The sequence below is a fragment of the Carcharodon carcharias genome, chromosome 4 (genome assembly GCF_017639515.1).
Source record: "Carcharodon carcharias isolate sCarCar2 chromosome 4, sCarCar2.pri, whole genome shotgun sequence".
In the NCBI taxonomy this organism is placed as follows: Eukaryota; Metazoa; Chordata; class Chondrichthyes; order Lamniformes; family Lamnidae; genus Carcharodon; species Carcharodon carcharias.
Genome location: NC_054470.1, coordinates 3,580,202 through 3,600,912, shown reverse-complemented (window position 1 = coordinate 3,600,912; position 20,711 = coordinate 3,580,202). Strand labels below are relative to the sequence as shown.

At 40.5% G+C, this 20,711-nt stretch overlaps 1 protein-coding gene across 9 annotated transcripts in view; it reads right to left on the bottom strand.

The window, feature by feature from the left end:
- LOC121277432 (3'-5' RNA helicase YTHDC2) overlaps positions 1–20,711 on the bottom strand; it is a 174,098-nt gene that overhangs the window by 112,600 nt on the left and 40,787 nt on the right. For all 9 annotated transcript variants that reach the window (XM_041186886.1, XM_041186885.1, XM_041186890.1 and 6 more), the window contains 3 exons: positions 13,970–14,096; positions 12,723–12,788; positions 11,606–11,784 (listed from right to left, as the gene is read on the bottom strand). In XM_041186886.1, coding sequence (XP_041042820.1) covers positions 11,606–11,784; positions 12,723–12,788; positions 13,970–14,096 — 372 coding nt within the window. The remainder of the gene's footprint in view (positions 1–11,605; positions 11,785–12,722; positions 12,789–13,969; positions 14,097–20,711) is intronic.

The following is a 20,711-nucleotide window of genomic DNA, read 5'->3' as shown; positions in this document are numbered from 1 at the left end:
CTCCTAGGAAAATTTTGGCTAAGATGGCCTGGCCTGTTTCAGGTTCTGTATCTTCTATTTGTTCCAAATCTGTGGTGAGGCCAAGATGCTTAGCTAGCATCTCTAGTACCGCAGGCTTCTGTGCGTTATTACATATATTCAATTCTGCCTACTCAGCTATGGCTTTTAGCTGTTCTATATTTAAGAACTCAAAATTTTGCCAAGTCCTCCTCTTGCATAATTGCTTTTACATTGAAAGCACCCATCTTACTTTCTATTGTTAGTATTCACAAAGCTTACTGCTGTAATCCATTCTGCTTTCACAATTTTGGCAATGTCACTTTCCCCTTCTACCTCCAATTTCCTTTTGAAAGTCAAATTTGGCTTATTTGCAATGAATTTTATTCCAGATTGCAGCTCCCAGTTTTGTCAAGAGCAGATTTGTGTTTCCTTTACTTGCCTGTGATCAGTATGTTTGTATGTGAGAGGTGTGTGTTTTCTTACCCTGTCCCCCCCACCACCTAATTAAGTACATCAGCAGCAAGCTTTTTGCGAGTTTAAAAATAAAGAAGGTTACTTATTATCACACACTTACTCGTCTCACACAAAAGTTCACAGACACCAAGGTTAAATACAGATGAAGGTAATATACTGTTACGGTTTATAATTATTTCAGCCTCTTTCGTGGCAGACCTGTAGTTTCTTTAGATAAAGTTGATGCTCAAGTTGAAGTGAACATCCTGTAAAGCAAAAGATTTTCAGCTGGCTGAGAGGTTTCTGATAGCTGAATTTCTAGGAGGTTGGTTCTCTGGTGAACTTTAACCAGAACATGTTGGGGAATCCTTCACTTGCATGGGGTCTTCCACTTTCAATGTATTACTGTTAATTACCTTGGATACTTGATGACTTGCAGCTAATTCAATGGTTTTTGGTGGAACTCTGTCTGCAAGCAACTTCTTGCTGATTCAAAAGCAGACTATGAAATGGTTTCCTCATCATATGTTTTCCACAAGTTCAGTCCTTTTTCCAATCATCCTGTGTTGTCATTTGATATCTTAGGATTCACCCAGTTTAGTTTCAATGAGGGAAACTATTCAAATACAATTGAAGGGTGACAGAATCCATTCACATCCGCCTTACACACAGTTATGATGTCCCTTTTGTCCAAGGTGAAACAGAGTCAGGTCAGTTGGAATTCTATAGTCCTTTTGTGTAGATCAACCCTTAAACAAAGGGATGTGTGAATTCCCCTAACAGCTGTGAATGTCCACATTTAATTAAGCATTTGCTTAAGACTTAGGGCTGTCTGAAACTCAAAATGACAAAAGGTCACATGATTTGCAGTGGCAATTTTAAGTCTGTGTGTGTCCATTTTTAAAAGTATTGATTGAAGGTTCATCATAAACTGGGGCACGACAGTGGGTTCAGTCTGTTCAGGATCAAGTATAGATCAAAATGTATCGGTTTTTCTTTTTATTCGGCCACTGTCTCCTTGATAGGTCTTGCCTCCATTTCCACCATGGTACCTCCCAAATATGCCACGACAAATCATTAGCAGTCACATCTCACGCCTTAAAATCAATACACAGGTCAAAGGTACACAAGACAAGGGCACATAGAATAGGGAGTAATATATTAGAACGGATAGGGGGAGGTTGATTAATGGATCGGAAGCAAAGAATGGGGATAATTGAGCATTCTTCAATTGGCAGGTTGTAGCTAGTGGAGCATCGCAAGAATCAGTGCTGAGGCCTCGTTTATTTACAATCTATATTAATGGCAAGTTTGCTGAAGGTACAAGGGTAAGTGGGAATGTAAGCTGCAAGAACACAAAGAGCCTGCAAAGAGATATCAGCAGGTTCAATGTGTGGGCAATAAGGTGGCAGACAGAGTATAATTTGGGAAAGAGTGAGGTGATTCACTGTGGCAGGAAGAGTAGAAAAGCAGAACTTTTATTTTAAGTCATGAAATTTTTGAATACTGATATATAAAGTCTTGCATATACTCATGCAAGTAAAAATGTTAGTCTGCAGGTATAGAAAGCAATTGGGAATTTAAATGGCATGTCAGCCTTTATTGCAAGAAGATTAGAAAGTCTTTTTTTATTCATTCAGGGGATGTGGGCTTCACTGGCTGGGCCAGCATTTTTTGCCCATCCCTATTTGCCTCTGAGAAGCTAGTGGTGAGCTGCCTTCTTGAACTGCTGCAGGCCATGTGGTGCAGGGTACATCCACTGCTGTTAGGGAGTTCTAGGATTTTGACCCAGCAACAGTGAAGGAGCAGCGATGTATTTCCAAGTCATGATGATGAGTGGCTTGGAGGGGAATTTGCAGGTAGTGGTGTTCCCATCCATCTGCTGCCGTCGTCCTTCTAGATGGAGTGGTCGTGGGTTTGGAAGGTGCTGTCGAGCGAGGCTTGGTGAATTCCTGCAGTGCATCTTTGTAGATGATACACACTGCTGCTACTGCGAGTTGGTGGTGGAGTGGGTGAATGTTTGTGGATGTGGTGCCAATCAAGTGGGCTGCTTTGTCCTGGTTGGTGTCAAGCTTCTTGAGTGTTGTGGGGGCTGCACTCATCCAGGCAAGTAGGAGTGCTCCATCACACCTGGCTTGTGGCTTGTAGATAGAGAGCAGGCTTTGGGGAATCAGAAGGTGAATTACTCATCACAGGATTCCTAGGCTCTGACTGTACAGGGCTTGGTAAGACCACACCTGGAATACTGTGTGCAGTTTTGTTCGCCATAGGATATACTTGCCCTAAAGATGGTACAGCAAAGGTTCACTAGATTGGTTTCCGGGATGAGAGGGTAGTCCTATGACGAGAGGTTGTGTACATTGTTCCCATTCTCTCTGAAGTTTACAAGAATGAGAGATGATCTCATTGAAACAGTATAGGGATGCACAGAGGCTACACTGGAGTGTGACAGACAGAGCGTGTAGTTGGACATTGTTGCTGAGGGACAATGAAGCTCTCCTTTTCATTCTTTTTTTTCAAGTCTTCAGTAGTTGGTGAGATTTCTTCCTTTGTCTCCAAGCTAGGTGAGTGAAACTTTCTATTATTTTATCAGTGTATATTATTAACTAATTGACTAATTAAATAAATACAGTTGAAGATAGAAAGGGCAGGGCTGGTGGTATGCTGTGACTGCAGCATGTGGGATTCTGTGGAATGCACGACAACTCTGGAAAACCATATCTGCAGAAGATATTTCCTTAGGCAACTTCAGTTTACAGTTGCTGAGTCTGAGTTATGGAGGGGAAGAGTTACCTTGAAACTGTCACACCCCTTTGGTTAGTCAGAACTTTATAGAGTTAGTCAATGGTTAGGGACAGCAAGGTATGATTGCAAGTCAGGAAGTTATGGAATGGGATGTGGGTGTGGCTGGCTCGGCCAACATTTATTGCTTATCCCTAATTGCCCTTGTTGTAGGACTAGAGTCAACATGTAGACCAGGTAAAGATGGCAGATTTTTACAACAATCAGCAGTGGTTTCATGGTCATCATCAGGCTTAATTCCAGATTCTTACTGAATTCAAATTTCACCATCTGCCATGGTGGGATTCAAACCCAGGTTCCCCAGAGCATTACCCGGGGTCTCTGGAATACTAGTCAGTGACAATACCACTATGCCACTGCTGGAGTGATGGAGGAGCCTCAGTTCCTGACTTTGTCCAACAGGTATGAGGTCCTTGCTACCTCTGTGGATGAGGAGAATGACTGCAAGGTGGATGAGAGGACAGGCCATGGCACCATGGTGAAGGATGCTGTTCAAGTGGGGGGGGGGGCGGCGGGGGCGAAGAGAGTGAAGAGGAATATGGTAGTGATAAGAGACAGTATAGTTAGGGGGATAGGTACTGTTCTCTGCAGCCATGACCGGAAGCTCCGTAGGTTGCCTGTCCAGTACCAGGGGTCAAGAACATTTCCTCGTGACTGGAGAGGAGCTTGGAATGGGAGAGGGAGAATCCAGTTGTCATGATGCATGTGGGAATCAACGACATAGCAGCACACCATTCCTGGTTCTGCCCAAGAGAATATGAGGAGCTATGGTCCAAACTAAAACACTGACCATCAAAGGTAACCTTCTCTGGATTGTTACCTGAGCCATGTGCCAACTGGCATGTGGTCCAGCAGATTAGAAAATTAAACATGTGGCTCAAAGAGTGGTGTGGGAAGAAGGGGTTTCAATTCATGGGGCACTGGCACCAGTACTCAGGGAAGAGTGAGCTATTACATTAGGAAGGGCTCCACTTGAACAGCACTAGGACCAGTGTACTGACCAATGTATAGCTGGACTGTGCACAGGGCATGACAATAACAGAGGGGGTGGGGGAGGGTTTGGGTGAAGCGTGATATAGAAATCCAAGAGAAACTTTGAGGCATCAGAACAGTATAGCAACTTGGGTAAAGACAAGCAGAGTGGGGCAGGGAAGGGACAGAGGTTCAATAAAAATTGTACATCAGCAAATAAGGTCATTGCAGAAAATAGAAGTAGAAAAAAATTAAATTAAAGAGTTTTTTTATCTGAATGCACGATGCATCTGCAATAAGGCAAATGAACTAGTGGCACAAATAGAGGTAAATGATTTGGATCTAACCACCAATACAGAGATATGGTTACAAGGTTGGGAAATAAATATTCCAGGGTAAACAATATTTCAGAAAGACAGACAGAATGGCAAAGGAGGGATAGCCCTGGTATGAACATATGAATTAAGAGGAGTAGGCCACTTGGCCCCTTAAGCCTGCTCTGCCCTTCAATAAGATCACGGCTGATCGGATTGTAACATCAACTCCACATTCCTGCCTACACCAATAACCCTTCACTCCCTTGCTCATCAAGGATCTATCTAGCCCTTGAAAATATTCAAAGGATCTGCTTCCACCACCTTTTGAGGAAGCGAAAAAGATTCTCATCTCAGTATTAAATGGGCGAGCCCATATTTTTAAACAGTGATCCCTGGTTCTAGATTCCCCCATAACAGGAAACATTCTTTCCACAACCAACCTATCAAGACCCCTCAGATCTTATATGTTTCACCAAGTCGCCCCTTACTCTTCTAAACTCCAGCAGATACAAGCTTAGCCTGTCCAGCCTTTCCTCATAAGACAACCCGCCCATTCCAGACATTAGTCTAGTAAACCTTCCCTGAACTGCTTCTAATGCATTTACATCCTTCCTTAAATAAGACCACCAATACTGTACACAGTACTCTAGAAGTGGTCTTACCCATGCCCTGTATAACTGAAGCATAACCTCCATTCTTGTATTCAATTCACCTTGCAATAAATGATAACATTCTATTAGCTTTCCTAATTACTTGCTGTACCTGCATACTAACCTTTTGTGATTCATCCAATAGGACACTCAGATCCCTCTGCATCCAAGAGCTCTGCAATCTCTCACCATTCAGATAACATGCTTCTTTTTTATTCTTCCTGCCAAAATGGACAATTTCACATTTTCCAATGTTATACTCCATTTGCTAGGTCTTTGCCCATTCACTTAACCTATTCATAGCCGTTTGTAGCTTCCTTATGTCCTCTTCACTATTTATTTTCCTACGTATCCTTGTGAGATCAGAAAATTCAGCAAACATTCCTTTGGTCCCTTCATCCAAGTCACTGATATAAATTGTAAAATGTCGAGGTCCCAACACTGACCCCTGTGGCACACATCCAGCCAACCAGAAAATGACCCATTTATGCCAACTGTTTCCTGTTAGCTAGCCAATCTTCTATCCATGGCAGTATGTTACCCCCTATACCATGAGCTTTTATTTTCCTGCAATAGCCTTTGGTGTGGCACCTTATCAAATGCCATCTGGAAATCTAAGTACAGTACATTTGTCGGTTTCCCTTTATGCACAGCACGTTGCTTCTTCAAAGAACGTCAATAAATTGTTTAAACTTGATTTCCCTCCCGCAAAACCACGTTGACTCTGCCTGATGACTGTCAATTTATCTAAATGCTCTGCTAGAGCATCTTTAATAATAGTTTCTAACATTTTCCCTATGACAGATGTTAAGCTAACTGGCCTGTAGTTTCCTGTTTTCTGTCTCCTTCCCTTTTGAATAAAGGAGGTACATTCGCTGTTTTCCAATCTAATGGAACTTTTCCCAAATCTAGGGAATTTCGGATAATTAAAACCAATGCATCGAATATCTCACTAGCCACTTCTTTTAAGACCCTAGGATGAAATTCATTAGGACCCAGGGGATTAGCAGCCCACAGCTCCAACAATATGCTAATTACTACTTCCCTGATGATTACAATTTTCTCATGTTATCCACTCCCTTCCATTTCCTGATTTACAGCTATTTCTGGGAAGTTACTTGTATCCTCTATAGTTAAGACTGATGTAAAACATCTGTTAAATTCAACTGCCATCTCATTATTTTCCATTATTAATTCCCCAGACTCAATTTCTATAAGACCAATGCTCACTTTGTTAATTCTTTTTTAAAAATCGAAACTCTTACTATCTGTCTTTACATTTCTAGCTTGCTTTCTCTCATACTCTAATTCTCCCTCCTTATTCTTTTAGTTCTTCCTTGCTGGATCTTCTGACGTACTACCCAGCCTTGCGCAATTATATGCTTTTTCTTTGAGTATAATACTTTAACTTTTTCAGTTAACCATGGATGGACAGTTCTCCTCCCCTTGGAAATTCTCTCTCATTGGAATGTATCTATTGTGTGTATTCTGAAATATGCCTTCAAACGTCCGATAGTAAAGGATGACATAGGATGTTAATGAGAAAGGATCTAGCCTCAGAAGAGCATGTAGTAGAATCAGTACTGGTGGAAATTAGGAATATCAAGAGTCAGAAAACACTGGTGGGAGTAGTTTATAGGCCCCCTAACAGTGGCTATATCATTGGGCACAGCATTAAACAAAAAAAATGGTGCTTGTAAAAAGGAAATGTAATAATTGAGGGGGACTTTAATCTTCATATAGACTGGGACATTCAAATTGGCAAGAGTTGTCTCGAAGATGAGTTCATAGAATGTTTTCATGGTGGTTTTCTGGAGCAATACATTAGGGAACATCTAAGGATAAAGCTATCTTAGGTCTAGTAGTGTAATGAATCAGAGTTGATTAATAATGTCATAGTAAAAGATACGCTGGGAAATAGTGATCATAATACCATTGAATTCCATGTTAAGTTTGAAAGTGACATACTCCAATCACAAACAAGAATGTTAAAGTTAAACAAAGCTAATTACAGGGGTATGAGGGGAGAACTGCCTAAGGTTAATTGTGCAAATAGACTTAAAGGTAAGGAGGGTAAATGAACAGTGGGAAACATTTAAAGAAACAATTTAAAATGTTCAGCAAACATACATTCCATTGAAAAACAAAATTCAGCAAGGCAGACCAATCCGTGCTTTACACAGGGCTTAAAGGGTAGTATTAGATTAAAAGCAGCTTACAATGTTGTAAAAAAAACAGTAGCAAGTCTGAGGATTGGGAGTGTTTTAGAATACAGAGGACAACAAAAGGTTGCTAAAAAGGGGAAAGAAGAGAATTTGAGAGCAAACCAGCCAGAAATATAACAGCTCATATATACTTATAAAAAGATTGTAAGTATATTAAAAAAACAGATTGTAAGTATATTAAAAAAAGAGTAACTGAATTAAACATTGGTCTCTTAGAAGTAGTGACAGGAGAACTTATCAGGAATGAGGAAATGGCAGAGGCATCGAACAAACATTTTGTGTCTGCCTTCACAGAAGACAAAACAAGTTTCATACCAGAAATAGATGATAACCTAGCGTTAGGAACTAGATATAGTTTTAAGCAAGTTATATTTGTAATTATGGGTGTTAGGAACAAGATAGCTTTAAGTTTAATTTATACTTTATTTGTGTATGTTAAGAAATGTGAAACCTGGGTTTGGTTTCATTTTACCGGGCTTTTTTGATGAAGAAGGAAATTTCCAGGTCCTGTTTGCGTACATGCATCCTTAATCAGGTTTTACAACTCTTAAAGTGAAGAGATGGGTTTCAAGGGATTACTAAGTTAGGGAAGTTAAAACAAACAAAAAAGTGGGGGGAAAAACTGTGCTGTTGCCTAGCAATAGGGGACCAGAGAGAGATCCACAGAGACAGGAAGGCAGATTTTAGTTCAATTGAAATGTGCATATCACTGAGTGAAGATGAAAAAGGTCTAAGGCTCTCTTCAGCTGAAAATGCCATCAGACTGCTGAGGAAACGAGTTTAAGGAACTCATACCTATTGCTCTGAAGTTAAAGTAATAGTGAATGAGAGTTTTCTGGATATCAACAGAAATACCAATTGTGGAAGGATTTCTAGTGAATGTTCAGAAGTCTACTGGAAAAGAAATCTCTTTGCAACTGAGCCAGTTCTAATCTTGGTGTGGAAATAGTGGTACCTCTTCACTGGAGTGTTGGGTCTGTAAGGGTATTGCTGAGATAAAAGGAATAGTGCAAGTTTGAATAATTTCCTCCTTGGTGTCTGTGCTGAAATCTTTCCAACCTTTTTGTTGTCTAGCGTAATATGGTCAATGTTTCTTGTTTAATAAATGTTTTATCTTTTTGTTAAAAAGTCAACAGCAGGCTTCTGTAAGTCTGTTTCAGTAAGTACCCTCCACTGTTTTAAAAAATAAATAAATATTATAGTCCGTCAAGCCAGGTTCACTTCTGGGATCTGACTTGCCCAGTAATAACATCAGCTGGGATCATACCACCAGGTGCTAAAAAGTGAGGGAATTAGATAATTACTATCAGCAGAGAAAACGTATTGGATAAACTTAAGGGATTAAAATCCGACAAAACCCTGGGACCTGATGACTTACACCCTTGTGTTCTAGAAGAAATTGCTACAGAGATAGTGGATGTGCTGACTATGATTTTCCAAAGTTCCTTAGATTCGGATACAGTCCCATCAGATTGGAAGTTGGCAAATGTTACACTGCTGTTCAAGAGAGGAGGGAGAGAGAAAACAATAACTGCAGGCCAGTTAGCCGAACGAACATCAGTTGTTGGGAAAATGCTGGAAACTATTAAGGAAGTCTTAAGAATGCACTTGGAAAAGCATGGCATGATTAGAACAAGTCAACATGGTTTTACTAAAGGGGAACCCTGTTTGATAAATTTACTAGTTTTTGAGGATGTAACTAATACAGTAGACAAAGGGAACCAGATGTAGTATACCTGTATTCCCAAAATCGGTAAGGTGCCACACAAAAGGTTAATTGGCAAGATAGGGGCTCATAGAGCTGGGGGTAATATATTAGCATGGAAGGGGATTGGTTAATGGATAGAAAGCAGAACGTGGGCATAAATAGGGCTTTTTCATGTTGGTAGGCAGGGAATGGAGGAGTGCCGCAAGGATCAGCGCTGGGGCCTCAGCTATTTACAATGTATATTAATGACTTAGATGAAGATTCTGAGAGTAATATATCAAGGTTTGCTGATGATACCAAGTTATGTGGAAAGTAAGCCGTAGGGAGGACACAGAGGCTGCAAAGAGATATAGACAGGTGAAGTGCCAAGAAGATGGCAGATGGAGTATGATGTAGGAAATCTGAGGTTATTCACTTTGTTCGTAAGAAAAGCAGAATATGTTTTAAAAGGTGAGAAACTTGCAAGTGCTGACATTCAAAGAGACTTGGATGTGTTCATATAAGGAACACAAAGTTAGCATGCAGGTGCAGCAGGCAATTAGGAAGGGAAATGGCATGTTGGCCTTTATTGCAAGGAGATTAGAATAAAAGAACTAAGGGTTTTGGTGAGACCACATCTAGAATACTGCGTGCCGTTTTGGTCTCCACATTTAACAAGGATATACTTGCATTGCAGGCAATACAACAAAAGTTCACTAAATTGATCCCTCAGATGAGGGGTTGTCTTATGATAAGAGGCTAAGTAGATTGGGCTTATATTCTCTGGAGTTTAGAAGAATGAGAGGCAATCTCATTGAAACCTACAAAATTCTGAAGGGGCTTGTTAGGGTAAACACAGATTGTTTCTGCTGGTGGAGGATTCTAAAACATAGGGACACTGTATCAGGATAGGAGGCCAATCATTTAAGACTGAGATGAGGAGAAATTACTTCACTCAAAAGGCTGTGAATCTTTGGAATTTTCCACCCAAGGGGGCTTTGGATGCTCTGTCATTGAATACATTTAAAACTGGGGTAGACATATTTTTAATCTCAGAGAATAAAGGGATATGGGGAATAGGTGGGAAAATGGAGTTGAAGCCCAATGACAGCTATGATCATATCGAATGGCAGAGCAGGCTTGACAGGCCATTATGGTTTACTCCTGCTCCAATTCTTGTGTTCTTGAAACATACAAGATCCTGAAAGGAATTGATAGAGAAGGCCCAAAAGGCTGTTTTCCTCTGGCTGAGGAATCTAGAACATGGGTGCACAATCTCAGGATAAGGGGATGATTATTTAGGATAGATGAGGAGAAATTTCTTCACTGAAGGCTATGAATCCTTGGAATATCGATGCACCATCATTGAGTACATTCAAGGTTGATATAGACTTTTGGTTTCTCAGGAAATCAAGAGAAATTAGATGCAAGCAGCAGAGTGGAGTTCAGGCAAAAGATGAGCTATGATCATATTTTGTGGTAGAGCAGGCACAAGAGGCTTCTGGTCGATTCCTGCTCCTGTTTCTTGTATTCTGATGGAGCTTGTTCATCCAGCCACACCTGAAGACCACTCAACTACAGCCTGCAAACTTTTGAGAATGAAGTCTCACTGGAAAAATTTCTCTGTGCTCTTATACATTTACTATAGTTTAATGCATTTCCAACCTACATATCCAAAACATGATTTTTATTTAAAAGAAGTCTATGATCTCTTCATTTTACCTGAATAATTGAGGGAAGCGGGTTTTATAGAAAAAGGGAGATTAAGCAGATCATAAAAGTGTATACCTTGCATTTTTTTTAATAAAATGAGGCCACGTCAACTTGCAACAGTTTAATAAACCACCTCATGGCCTGGATTACCAAAGGCCTAGGAATGGTTCACCTTCCCACCCTCTGAAGTAGTAAATGCTGTGAGATGGATCGGAGATGTGGAACATTTTAATGCTAACTCAAAACTCTGCATACCTTTTAAAAGACAACATGTGATTCTGAGCAAATTTTATACTTAAATGTGAACAGAATAGGCAAATAGATATCAGATATATTCCAAAACAAGGGGCTATAAATACAAGATAGTCACTAATAAATACAACAAAAAATTGAGGAATTTCTTTACACAGAAAGTAGTTAGAATTTAGTAATTGTTACCACACTATGTCATTGGCGTAAATAGCATTGATGCATTTAAGGGAAATCCAGGTAAACACATTACAGAGAAATTAATATAAGGCTATGCCAAATGAGTTAAAAGAGAGATAGAGAAGGCTTGTCTGGAGCATAAAAATCAAAATTTGCCTGTTGGGCCAAATGGTCTGTTTCTGAGCTATAAATTCTATGCGATGTTCAGATATTTCTAAATTTTCTCCATCCCAAATGAACATAGAAAATGAGATGTAATGCATGTAGTATCTGAAATTAAATGTGAACAGAACTTCAGCATGGTGAACATAGTCAGTTTGAAAAGGACTCTAAGCAATGCTCAAACAAATGTCTTACCCTCATCAGAACTCTGAAAGATGTTATAAAGAAGATGCATAATTAGATCCAGGTCAACTTTTTCATCGTCAAAGCTGTGGTGGTAGACGCTTAAAATTTCTTTATCTTCTTGACTTAGCTCTCCACCGTTTGATTGCACCAGGACACATTCATCCAAATTTCCTAATTCCATTGAAGAACTTGTGCACAAAAAGAGAAATGTTAGCACTATTCAATATTAGCAATTTGCATAAATATTAAGCTACTTAAGAACAGTTTCACCATCTGTAGTTTGAACTCCAGTACAATTATGATTTCACACAACGTCAGAAATACATTAAAAATACATGAGCTTTATTTAAATACTAAGCTATTGACTGAGTAATGGATAATGAACCAGCACAGAATTGGACCTAATATGATATTGGCATGAGGTCATTAGACCTCTTGTTGCCCTACTGCTAGATCCTCCTGTCCAGGAGGCGACCTTCCCGGCCACCTGCTCCCACTCCCTGCTAAGAATAGCCATTGAGGGCCTCCTAGGTCCCCATAGGATCATGATGTCTCTCCTCATGCCCAACTGCACCACTAAGGCTTTCAGCGTCACATATGTCACAGTGAGTCCCTTTGTCCGCTCTGGTAGAATTTCCATTGCAGCAATCATTTTGTGTAGCTTCCCTCTAAAAGGCAGCCTGCCTTTAGGAAAAGCAGGCCTGTACTACAGTATCAGCAAATAACACTGCCAGGGCTTCCTACTGTGTGTGAAGCTCACCGGCAGCATTAACAAGCAAAGGTCAGTGTTGCAGGCACATCAACTAGTGCCACAATAACTTAGATGAGATGGGAACCTGAATTTTGTGTGATCCACCTCGATCTGATTGGGCGCTTGCATGGTACAAATCACGACCCCAAGAATCAAGGCAGACGTATTATTAACCTTCAGTATAGGAAACAGAGCTGTTTCATTCCAGCACAATAAGTTATTACCTTTTTGCATGTGCACATCCTCTAAGACTGAAAATGGGTTACTTTAATGCAACACTTTTTTTTATTGAATTGATTTCTCCTACTTTTAATGTGTGATTAATAGATTCAGTATTATGCGGCAAATAATGCTAAATATCATTTATGTACCTACTTGAAAGATTCTAGAAGATCTACAATGTCAGTTTGACCAAATCGTTTAGCCCAGTCCAAAGCTATCCTGGAAATAATGAAAAAAAAATTATAATTCTGAAGTGCGATAGCACACCATAGAGACAGCTTCAAGGTCCGCTCTCATCTCGTTCCTGAGATGAGTAAAACATTTAAAAGGAAAGTAAAATGCCTCTGATGCTGGAACCTAAAATAAGGACAAAAAAAAAAGCTGGAAAAAAATCAGGTCAGGCGACATCTGTGGGCAGAAACAGAGTTAACGTTTCAGGTCAATGATCTTTCATCAGAACTGAAGATAGAAAGAAATGTAAGAACTCTTAAGCCAGCAGATAGGGGCAGCAGGTGGGTTGCTGGTTGGAGGTGGGGGGTGGTGGTAGGAAGAACAAAGGAGATCTGTAATTGGGCAAGATTTCATGATTTCAGCCAGAGTGGTAATGGACCTAGTAATGAAACAAAGATTGTAGCCAAATAGGGTATGAATTCCTAATAAAACACATCTGAATGCAACATGAAGGGATAAAGAAGGAAACAGGACAAAGACTGAGCCAGCAAAACAGAAAAAGAGAAAAAAAAAAACACAGAACAAGATGAAGGCAGAGGTAATGACCTAAAGTTGCTGAACTCAATGTTGAGTCCAGAAGGCTGCAGAGTGCCACATCGAAAGATAAGGTGCTGTTCCACGAGCTTGCATTAGGCTTCACTGGAACACTGTAGCAAGCTATGGACAGAAAGGTCAGAGTGGGAGCAAGGTGGAGAATTAAAATGACAAGCAATCAGTGGGAACAAGGTGGAGAATTAAAATGACAAGCAATCAGGAACTTGGGATCATCTTGTGGACTGAATGAAGGTGTTCTGCAAAGCAGTCACCCAGTGTAGGTTTGGTCTCCCCAACCAAATGATCTTTCAACCAACTGATAAACCTGTCACATTAGGCTGGTAGAGTTTTCTATGTGCCCAATACTTAATCGTGCAATCTCCCGATTATAACCAGAAGCATTTGTTTTCTGCTTAGCTGTCAGCTTTCAGTTTATTAAAATGCTAACCACAGTATAATTATCTCCACCAGTCTAGAAAAAGTGTGCGCAAACAGAATCCATATTCAAATCATCTCTAATTCAGGAACAATCAAATTAATCTATTAACAAAAACAATGTTTGCTTAATTTAATTGAATAAGTCACACATTTTTAATCAAATATACAATTGTAAAGGAAGAAACTAATTTCCTTACCAGCCATTAGAAGCCTTAACACTGACATTTGCTCCCATGCTGAGTAGCTGTTCCACTTGACTGAGAAAGCCCCGGCCTGCAGCTATCATTAATGGAGTAGCACTGGTTTCACTATGCCTGTAGTCAACTAAAAATAGTAACTTGTTTAGAGAGTGATTGATATATAATGGATTATAGAACAAACAATCCAAATGCCAGCCATGAAATATATCTTTGTGCTCTAATAAAATGCATTAAGCACAAGGCCACTCAGCTCCTGATCTCATTACAGCCTTGGACCAGACATGGACAAAAGAGCTTAACACCAGAGGTAAGTATGACTGCCCTTGACATCAAGGCCGCATTTGACCGAGTGTGGCATCAAGGAGTTCCAGCAAAACTGAAGTCAATGGGAATCAGGGGCAAAGCTATCCACAGGTCCCAGGACATCACTACAGGAGTTACACAGTGTAATCTTCAGCTTCAGCTGCTTCATCAGTCACCTTCCCTCCATCATAAGGTCAGAAGTGGGATGAGCAACATCAGTGAACAATGTTCAGCACCATTCATGAATCCTTAGATACTGGTGCAGTCTATGTCCAAATGCAGCTACATCTGGACAACATTCAAACTTGCACTGATAAGTTTATGCAGAAGTATTACTACTACTGGCACCTCCCCTTAGCCATCAACACATTAATTTTTTTTAAAACAAAGTCATGTCAAATGGAAGGCTGATGCAATGGAGAACCTCCTGCCCACAAGGATGCAAAATATGACCTTTTGTAACCACTCATCACCCCAAGTACAGAGGAGCAGAGGAAAAGAAACAGATCTACAGTGGTCAACTGACTTCTTGAACCACTGCAGTCCATGTTATGTAGGTACACCCACAGTGCTGTTAGCAGGAGTTTCAAGATTTTGACCCACCAACAGTGAAGAAAAGGCAACATAGTTTTAAATCAGCTTGCTGAAAGACTTGGAGGGGAACTTGCAGGTGGTTGTGTTCCTGTGTGTCTCCTGCCCTTATTCTTCTTGGTGGTAGACATTGCGAGTTTGTAAGGTGCTGTCAAAAGAGTTTAAGTTACTCCACTGCACCTTGTAGATGGTACACACGGTAGCCACTGTGCACCAGTGGTGAAGGGGGTGAATGTTTAAGGTGGTGGATGAGATGCCAATGAAGTTAGCTGCTTTGTCCTGGATGGTATCAAGCTTCTTGAGTTTGTTGGGCCTACACCAATCCAGACAAGTAGATAGTATTCATCACAATCCTGACTTGTGCCTTGTAAATGGTGGTACACTTTGAGAATCAAGACATGATTCACTCACTGCAGAATTCCCAGCCTCTGATAGCTCTTGTAGCCACACTTTTTATAAGCCTGGTCCAGTTAAGTTTATGGTCAATAATGAGTCCCAGCGTGTTGATGAGATGGGATTCAGTGATGGTGATCCTCCACTCAATGTTCATTGGCATCTCATCCACCACCTTAAACATTCACCCCCTTCACCACTGGTGCACAGTGGCTACCATGTGTACCATCTACAATGTGCCGTGGAGTAACTTAAACTCTTTTGACAGCACCTTACAAACTCGCGATGTCTACCACCAAGAATAAGGGCAGGAGACACATAGGAACACAACCACCTGCAAGTTCCCCTCCAAGTCTTTCAGCAAGCTGATTTAAAACTATGTTGCTTTTTCTTCACTGTTGGTGGGTCAAAATCTTGAAACTCCTGCTAACAGCACTGTGGGTGTACCTACATAACATGGACTGCAGTGGTTCAAGAAGTCAGTTGACCACTGTAGATCTGTTTCTTTTCCTCTGCTCCTCTGTACTTGGGGTGATGAGTGGTTACAAAAGGTCATATTTTGCATCCTTGTGGGCAGGAGGTTCTCCATTGCATCAGCCTTCCATTTGACATGACTTTGTTTTAAAAAAAATTAATGTGTTGATGGCTAAGGGGAGGTGCCAGTAGTAGTAACACTTCTGCATAAACTTATCAGTGCAAGTTTGAATGTTGTCCAGATGTAGCTGCATTTGGACATAGACTGCACCAGTATCTAAGGATTCATGAATGGTGCTGAACATTGTTCACTGATGTTGCTCATCCCACTTCTGACCTTATGATGGAGGGAAGGTGACTGATGAAGCAGCTGAAGCTGAAGATTACACTGTGTAACTCCTGTAGTGATGTCCTGGGGCCTGTGGATTAGTTTCTCTCTTGTTGAAGGTGACCATTACCTGGCACTTGTGTGGCACGAACGTTACTCATCACTTATCAGCCTAAGCCTGAATGTTGTCCAAGTCTTGTTGCAAGAACGCATGGACTGCTTCAATATGAGAAGTTCCGAATGGTACTGAACACTTTGCAATAAAAACAAAAAATAGGAGGAGCAATAAGCCACATGGCCCCTCGAATCTGGTCCACCATTCAATAAGATTATGGTTGATCTAATCTTGACTTCAACCCCACTTTCCTGCCTGTTCTCCATAACCCTTGACTCCCCTGTTGTGCAAGTATCTGTCTATTTCATCCTTGAATATGTTCAATGGTTTAGCCTCCACAGTTCTCTGGGATAAAGAATTCCAAAGATTCATGATCCTCAGAGGATAAATTCTTTCTTATCTCAGTCTTAAATGAATGACCTCTTCTGAAACTATGCCTAGTTCTAGATTCCATCCATGAGGGGAATATCCTCCCAGAATCAACCCTACTAAGCCCCTCCAGAATCATATATATTTCAATAAGATCACCTTCCATAAGATCACCTCCTATTCTTCTAAACTCCAATGAGTAGAGGCTCAACCTTCTCAAACTTACTTAGTAAGACAACGCCTTCATCCCACTCATCAACGTGGCAAAACATCTTTGAACCACTTCCAAAGTACGTATAACCCTCCTTAAGTAGGGAAACCAAAATCGTACTCAGTACTCTGGTGTGGTCTCACCAATATCCTGTATAGCTGTACTGAGTATTATCAATTCAACTTCAACTTAAAATGAATATATATATGTGTGTGTTAAGGTACAAAATGGTTGCAGTTTTACACACACACACAGACACACACACACACACACACACAGCCCAGCAACACTGGTCCAGTGGAAAAAAAATAGACAGGAGTTGAGCGGGAGAGATCAGTGTGTATGTATGAGAGAGAGGGATCTGAAGCTCTCAGAGAAGAAAAACTGCAAGGCTATTGGGACAGTAGTTAATTGAATAACCAGTTATGACACTCAGTAAAGTGATCAGTTTACTGGAAGACTGAGTTTAGGGAGCTCATTTGTTTGCTCTGCAGTTAAGGCACAGTGAGTTGAGAGTGCGGTTTTTAGGTGTCTTGTGGAGAGGTACGAGTTCGGTGAGAAGCATCATGTGAATGCACAGGAAGTCACCGGAAGAAAACCGTTTGCAACTGTGCCAGTCCCAAGCGAGAAGCCTTTGTCAAGCTAGTGATAACTCTTCCCTGGCTTGCGACTGTAAAGATATTGCTGGAGTAAAGGAGTAGCAGGAACTTGAATCATCGTCTTGTGGCGGTATTGAGATCTTTCCAACCTTTTTGACTGATGTAAAATAGTTCACTTTTCTTGTTTTGATAAATATTTTATTCTTTGTATTAAAAGTTCATCAGCATCCTGCGAACTTGTTCAGTAACTCACCTCCACATTCATAAAATAAAGAGTTAGGATCTATCAAGCCAGGTTTAACGATGGGATCTAACTTGTCCAGCTTGACATCAGCTGTGATCGTAACATCAGTCTTCCCTACTTTTGTACTCCAATACCCTGGCAATAAAGGCCAAACATTCCATTTGCTCTTCTAATTACTTGCTATACCTGGATACTAACTTTTTATGTTTCATGTTCAGGGTAACCCAGATCCCTCAGCACCGCAATATTCTGCAGTCTCTGTCCATTTAAATGATATTTTGCTTTTATACTTTTCCTACCAAAGTGGATAAGCTCACATTTTCCCATATTATACTCCATCTGCCAAATTTTAGCCTACTCACTTAGTCTATCTCTATGCAGATTTTCTGCGTCCTCCTCAACTTGCTCTCCCACATTGACTCTACTTCATTTATTATGATTTTCTAAACGTCCTGCTACTACTTCATTAATCATGATGGATTCCAGCATTTTTCCAATGACAGGCTAACTGGCCCATAGCTTCCTGCTTTGTCTCCCACTTTTTTTTGCGTAGAGCCAATGACACGTGGTTTTATAACCCACTGGGACTTCTCTAGATTTTAGAGAATTTTGGAAGATTACAACTAACCCATCCACTTCTTTTAAGATCCTCGGATGCAAACCATCAGATCCGGGGACTTGTCTTTAATCCCATTGGTTTGCCTGGTATATTTTCTCTGGTGATAACGATTGCTTCAAGTTCCTCATCCTTCGCCCCACCCCCCGATTTTCTACTTTCATTGGGATTCATTTTGTGTCTTCTATAGTGAAGGCAGATACAAAATATTTGTGCAAAGTCTTTGCCATTTCCTCATTTCCTAAGATTAATTCCCCAGTCTCATCCTCTAAGGATGAGACTTATATTATTTGTACTTTAGCTATTCTCTTTCTGTTTATATACGTGTAGAAGCTTTTATTGTCTGTTTTTATATTTCTTGCTAGTTTGCTATCATAATCTATTTTCTCCCTTTTGTTTGAAGTCATCCTTTGCTGGTTTCTAAAATTTTTCTAATCTTCTAGCCTACCACTAAATTTCACAGCAATGTATGCCTTTGCTTTCAATTTGATACCACCCTTAACTTTCTTAGTTAGCTATGCATGCTGCATCATCCTCACTGTGTCATCCTTTCTCAATGGAATATATCTATTGAGAATTATGAAATACCTCTTTAAATGTCTTACCTTTTAATCTATTTTCCCAGTCCACTTTAGCCAACTCTTGCTTCATATCTTTAGTAACTGCCTTACTCAAGATTAAGGCGCTAATTTCAAACTCAAGTTTCTCATCCTCAAACAGGATGTTAGATTCTATCATGTTAAGATCATTCTTCCATAGAGGATTCTTTACTATGATCATTAATTAATCTAGTCACATTACCAGATCAAAAATAGCCTGTTCACTGGTTGGCTCCACATGTTCTAGGAAACTGTCTCAAATGCACTATGAACTTGTGCTCAAAGCTACCTATGCCAATTTGATTTATCCAATCTCGATGAAGATTGAAGTTGCGTACAATTATCGCTGTAGCTTTCATTAGAATCCCCATCATTTCTCACTTCATACTTTATCCTACAATGTAGCTGTTGTTAGGAATTTGACTGACTTCCTCTTTCTTACGTGCACTCATACAGATTCCATATCTTAATCTTCTGAGCCAATATCATTTTACAATATTGTATTGATTGTATATTAACAGAGCTACCCTATCTCCTTTTCCTTTCTACCAATACTCTCAGCCTTGGTCGCTTTGCAACCACATTGCCCACATTCTATCTTGTATTATTGCCTGGTCTGTTCGCTAACTTTTGAAATTTTTTCTTACTTATACCCTTCCCCTAACTATTTAGTTTATAGTCCTATCTACTGCCCTAGGCATGCAATTCGCCAGGTCACTAATACCCACCACAGTTCAAGTGAAGCCCATCCCAACCAAACAGCTTCCTCTTTCCTCAGTACTAGTGCCAGTGCCCCATGAATTGAAACCCATTTTTCCCCACTAATCTTTAAGTCATGCATTCAACTCCCTAGTTCTCAATGACTCTATGACAATCTGCCAGTCATCAGCGAACATTCTCACTTTTGACCATATTATGGAGCGAAGGTCATTGATGAACCAGTTGAAGATGGTTGTGCCTAAGGCACAATCCTGACGAAATATTGCATTAATGTGGCTTCCAATAATTATAACTCCAACGCTAGAAGAGTTTTCCCCCGATTCCCACAGACTTCAATTTTGCTAGAGCTCCTTGATGCTACACTCAGTCAAATACTGCCTTGGTGTCAAAAGGCAGTTGCGCTCACCTCACCTTTGGAGTTCACTCTTTAGTTTGGACCAATGCCATACTGAGGTCAGGAACTGAGAGGCCCTGGCAGAACCCAAAATGAGCATCTCAAGCAGGTTATTGCTTAGTAAGTGCCACTTGATAGCAGAGAGAGTGGGCTGATGGGGCAATAATTGGCTGGATTGGTATTCTCCTGCTTTTTGCAGACAGGACATAGGCTGGATGATTTTCCACATCATCAGGTGTCGTAGCTGAACTGCTGTAGTCTGTTGTAGCTGAACTGAACTGCTTGCTTAGGAGTGCAGCCAGTTATGGGAGACAGGTTTTCAGGTCTACAGCCAGTTGCTGTCAGAACCCATAGCCGTTGCAGTATCCAGCGCCTTCAGCTTATTTTTGGTATCACATGGAGTGAAATAAATTGGCTGAAGACTGGCGTCTGTGATGCCGGGGACTTCAGGAGGGGGCCTAAAGATGGATCAGACATTCGGCACTTTTGGATGAAGATGGTTGCCAGTGCTTCAGGCTCATCTGAGCAGGATGGATAAAGGGGAACCAGTAGATGTAATATATTTGGCTTTCCAAAAGGCATTTGATAATGTACTGCACATAAGGCTACTTAATAAGATAAGAGCCCATGGTGTTAGGGGTAGTATATTAGCATGGATAGAGGATTGGCTAACTAATAGAAGACTGAGTTGGGATAAGGGGGGCATTTTCAAGATGGCAAACTGTGGCATACAAGTGGATTGCCATAGGGAACATTACTGGGGCTTCAATTATTTACAATATA